The sequence below is a fragment of the Haliotis cracherodii genome, unplaced genomic scaffold (assembly GCF_022045235.1).
Source record: "Haliotis cracherodii isolate W230 unplaced genomic scaffold, xgHalCrac1.p SCAF_10, whole genome shotgun sequence".
NCBI lineage: Eukaryota > Metazoa > Mollusca > Gastropoda > Lepetellida > Haliotidae > Haliotis > Haliotis cracherodii.
In genome coordinates, this window is record NW_027266265.1 from 12,431,525 (window position 1) to 12,436,460 (window position 4,936).

At 42.8% G+C, this 4,936-nt stretch overlaps 1 protein-coding gene across 1 annotated transcript; it reads left to right on the forward strand.

Annotated features, from left to right (window-relative positions):
* The first annotated feature begins 3,598 nt into the window (after positions 1 to 3,598).
* On the forward strand, positions 3,599 to 4,591 carry LOC139448911 (serine/arginine repetitive matrix protein 2-like). Its single transcript, XM_071230428.1, has one exon. The coding sequence runs from the start codon at positions 3,599 to 3,601 to the stop codon at positions 4,589 to 4,591; it is 993 nt and encodes a 330-aa protein (XP_071086529.1).
* The last annotated feature ends 345 nt before the right edge of the window (positions 4,592 to 4,936 follow it).

Sequence of the window (4,936 nt, forward strand, 5' to 3'; positions counted from 1 at the left end):
TGTGCCCTAACAATCTAAAACGCCGAACCCTTACCCCAGGGCCCATAGGAGGCCCACCCTCCCTTCTACCCTCCACAGGCCCAAAATAAGTTTAAATGTCCTGGTTGAGTTTGTACTCGTGTTTGAGAAAAAAACGTATTTTCTTCCTCGCTGCTTTTCGAGAGAAGTTTCTTTTAAATTTAAAGTCTGTCTCATTAAAATCAAATCTTAGTGCTCGCTGCTGCCAAACTGAAGCCGCAGAGAGCACTAAGATCTGATTTTAATGAGATTGATTTAAAGTATATATACCCTCAGTTGAGTAATTGAAAAACAGACCAACCTGTTATGCATTTTTACAGTTTTTTTTGCGTCTGTTTAATTTACCAACGCGTATTTAAAACCATGGCAACAGAATGGGTTCATAGACGTAAAGACTCCATGTTCATAAGCGTTATATAATTAACATATATATTTTGTTGAGGACTATTCAATTTATACTACATGACACTGATCTAATCAAACACAAACTGTGTTTAACGTATACAGGGAGGGAAATATGCACTTTTTTATTGACTTTATTGACCAGCAAACCTTTCATGATTATAATATTGAATTAGTCACTGGGGGAGTATTGTTTTACGCCGCCTTTCAGCGAAATCGTAGACATCACAGCAGGAATAACAAGAAATGTCGTCATACATTGTTGGGAATCGATCCGGGTCTTCGAAATGTATGAGCGTTCCTTGTATGTGACAGTTCCGACACGCAATCAGTATGTCGACACACTTTGTGTCGACGTTTAACCAAGGATATCTATTACAAACTACAACGTTTCAATATATCTACTGCTGACGACGATGACTGGCGACGACAACATTGACAGTGACGCTGGTAATGGCGATGATGATTATGATTAGTGAGTGAGTGTGGTTTTAGGCCGCTTTTAGCAACATTCGAGCAATATCTTTGTTTGTTTGTGTGTTTGTTGTTTAACGCCACACTCAGCAATATTCCAGCTATATGACGGCGGTCTGTAAAAAATAATCGAGGCTGGGCCAGACAACCCAGTGATTGACATTATGAGCATCGATCCACACAATTGGGATACGATGACATGTATCAACCAAGTCGAGCTTGACCACACCATCGCGTTAGTCGCCTCTGGCGACAAGCATAGTCACCTTTTACGGCAAGCATGGGTTGCTGAAGACCTATTCTACCCCGGATCTTCGCGGGCTACTTCTGTTACTCGGCCGATTGAGTCAGTCGTTGTTCATGCGTTCAGTCACCGGTTTGCCTCGTGGCGGACGACTGTCTCTTCGTTACCACAGTGCCAGTCATGGTTCAGAAAGATCCTCTCCAAATCAAACATTTTGACATGTGTCTTTTAAGGGTTGAACTTGTGTCATGGTGGAGTGGTATCATCATTATTTGATAGTGATTCATGAGTGAGTGAGTGAGTGAAGGTTTACTCCGCTATTAGCAATCTTCCAGCAACATCACGACGGGGGACACCACTTGGTTGTCCTGTCAGTCTAGGATCTTGACTACATCCGATGAAGTTACAGTTAGTAGAAGTGGGTGAGTTGGCTGTTTTCGCCACTTTCAGCAATATTCCAGGAATATCACGACGGGGGACTCCAGAAATGTGCTTCACACATTGTACCCATGTGGGGAATCCAACCCGGGTCTTCGGCGTGACGAGCGAACGCTTTAACCACTTGGCTACCCGACCGCCCCCCATGTTTAGGACTCGTGAATAAAATAGACCTGGGGGCTGTTAAACTATGCACGGAGTCTACTATACGGCATCTATGCGCAGCAAACGACGTGTTTCGTTTGTTCATTTACAGCTGGAAATCGTTATTGTATGAGTTCTACTGTATGCAAACGTTGGTTAAAATGTTGCATTAGGTACATCAAATTGAAATAGGGGAATTCTTATATACCCGTCAGTGATTTCATACCCGGACAATACGACTGGACTGTTGCTGTACCAGCCTAAAAACAGTGCCTGTTTAAGAAATATGGGTGCTATTTCTTCTGAAATAGTACGACACGACCCTGTGGGAATGACGGGTTAAAATAGGCCCCCGGCAACCTATGATGATCGCAAGAGGCGACCAACATGGACAGAGCGGTCAGAATCGGTGACTTGGTTAAAAGCATCTTAACGGACCCGACGCGAGGATCGCTGCTCATGATATCAATCACTACTTTGGCACACAACTGATTATTTACAGGCATCTGTCATACAGATTGAATATTGCTGAGTGCGTTTAACAAGCAAACAAAATAAAATTCCATGACGCTTTTCAGTATCATATATCACTGAAGACATAACTTTAATAACTACAACTGCAACACAAATCTCCTCCTGCATTACGAAGAGTGACCAAAATACCCCACAGCGACCAATACCATCCTCCTAAATCTCTGAATATTTAGCAAACAAATGCAATATATACTCCAGCATTTTGATGTTTTTCATATAATCGATAGAAGATCATCAGCATATTTTAGGTCAGAAGCAGCCGGTGCAGAACACCGACAGCATACAATCGTCAAAGAAAGTGACGAAGAATACCCTTTGCAATAACGCATCGCCGTTGTTCAGATCATAATTTTCCTTACAACGAGATAAACGAACAGGCGCATAAATACATCCAACAATCTTTGGACGACAAGTCATTTATGCCTAAAATAGCTGTCCAATTGACGAACGATATATCCTTGGTGTATATGAATTGTTGTGCGATATGACAACTTTACTATCGAATCTATGGCAGACCAATGTCTTATCAATGGGGCAATGAGTTACGCCGATGTTGATGCACTTTCGAAGAATATTTCAGCGCAGTAATAGTTATAAAAGCATTAAAAAATTATTGACGACATCTTCGTCAACGCTGGGTAAATCACATGGGACTTGAAATCTATTCCATGTGTAGGACTTGTTATTTAAATAGAACCAAGGGCAGATAGACTATGCTCCGAATATATAGTATCTATGTACAGTCATCGATGTTCGTGTTCAGCTGGAAATCACTGTAGTATGAGATGTATATTGTATGCCTATTTGATTTAAATGTGTTAATTACATATTATAAATTCAGTTATATATATCTTTTATATATCCGGCAGTGATTTTGTAAAGGTCACTTAAAGTTTCGGGAATCGGGAATTATTTTTTATGCTTTATAGCATATTTTATGGTAAGAAGTAAAGCAAACGGGGAATATACCCGAGCAATGACACACCTGGCGCCATGGGAGTACAGTGGAACAACGTAACACCTAGCATCACGGGAATATAGAAGGACAATATAACACACCACACTACGGAAGTACAATAGATGAATGACACACCTAGCACTACGGGAGTATATTTAGTAGAACAATGTCACACCCAGACATACCAAAGTATAGTCGGACAATGTCACACCCAGCACTACGGGAGTATATTTAGTAGAACAATGCCACACCCAGACATACGGGAGTATAGTCGGACAATGTCACACCCAGACATACGGGAGTATAGTCGGACAATGCCACACCCAGACATACGGGAGTATAGTCGGACAATGTCACACCCAGCACTACGGGAGTAGAGTAGAACAATGTCATACCCAGCACTACGGGAGTATAGGACAATGTCACATCCAGCACTACGGGAGTATAGTCGGACAATGTCACACCCAGCACTACGGGAGTATAGTAAGCCAGTGTCACACCCAGCACTACGGGAGTATAGTCGGACAATGTCACACCCAGCACTACGAAAGTATAGTCGGACAATGTCACACCCTGCACTACGGGAGTATAGTCGGACAATGTCAAACCTAGCAATACGGGAGTATAGTAAGCCCGTGTCACATCCAGCACTACTGGAGTATAGTCGGACAATGTCACACCCAGCACTACTGGAGTATAGTCGGACAGTGTCACATCCAGACATACGGGAGTATAGTCGGACAATGTCAAACCCAGACATACGGGAGTATAGTAAGCCAGTGTCACATCCAGCACTACGGGAGTATAGTCGGACAATGTCACACCCAGACATACGAAAGTATAGTCGGACAATGTCACACCCAGCACTACGGGAGTATAGTCGGACAATGTCACATCCAGCACTACGGGAGTATAGTCGGACAATGTCACACCCAGACATACGAAAGTATAGTCGGACAATGTCACACCTAGCACTACGGGAGTATAGTTGGACAATGTCAAACCCAGCAATACGGGAGTATAGTAAGCCAGTGTCACATCCAGCACTACGGGAGTATAGTCGGACAATGTCACACCCAGACATACGAAAGTATAGTCGGACAATGTCACACCCAGCACTACGGGAGTATAGTCGGACAATGTCAAACCCAGCAATACGGGAGTATAGTAAGCCAGTGTCACATCCAGCACTACGGGAGTATAGTCGGACAATGCCTCACCCAGCACTACGGGAGTATAGTCGGACAATGTCACGCCCAGCACTACGGGAGTATAGTCGGACAATGTCACACCCAACACTACGGGAGTATACGACAATGCCTCACCCAGCACTACGGGAGCACTGTAGGCCAATGTCGCATCCAGCACTACGGGAGTAGAGGATAATGTCACACCCAGCACTACGGAAGTATAGTAAGACAATGTCATGCCCAGCACTACGGGAGTATAGTCGGACAATGCCTCACCCAGCACTACGGGAGTATAGTCGGACAATGCCTATAGAGCGGATTGTAGATGAATGACATATAGCTAAAACATATTCAGCATTGCTTTCCTTTGTGATGTAAACAGTGTTTTAACATTGCTCTCATTTGTGATGTAAACAGTATTTTAACATTGCTTTCATTTGTGCTGTTAACAGTATTTTAACATTGCTTTCATTTATGATGTAAACAGTATTTTAACATTGATTCCATTTGTGAGTAAACAGTATTTTAAAATTG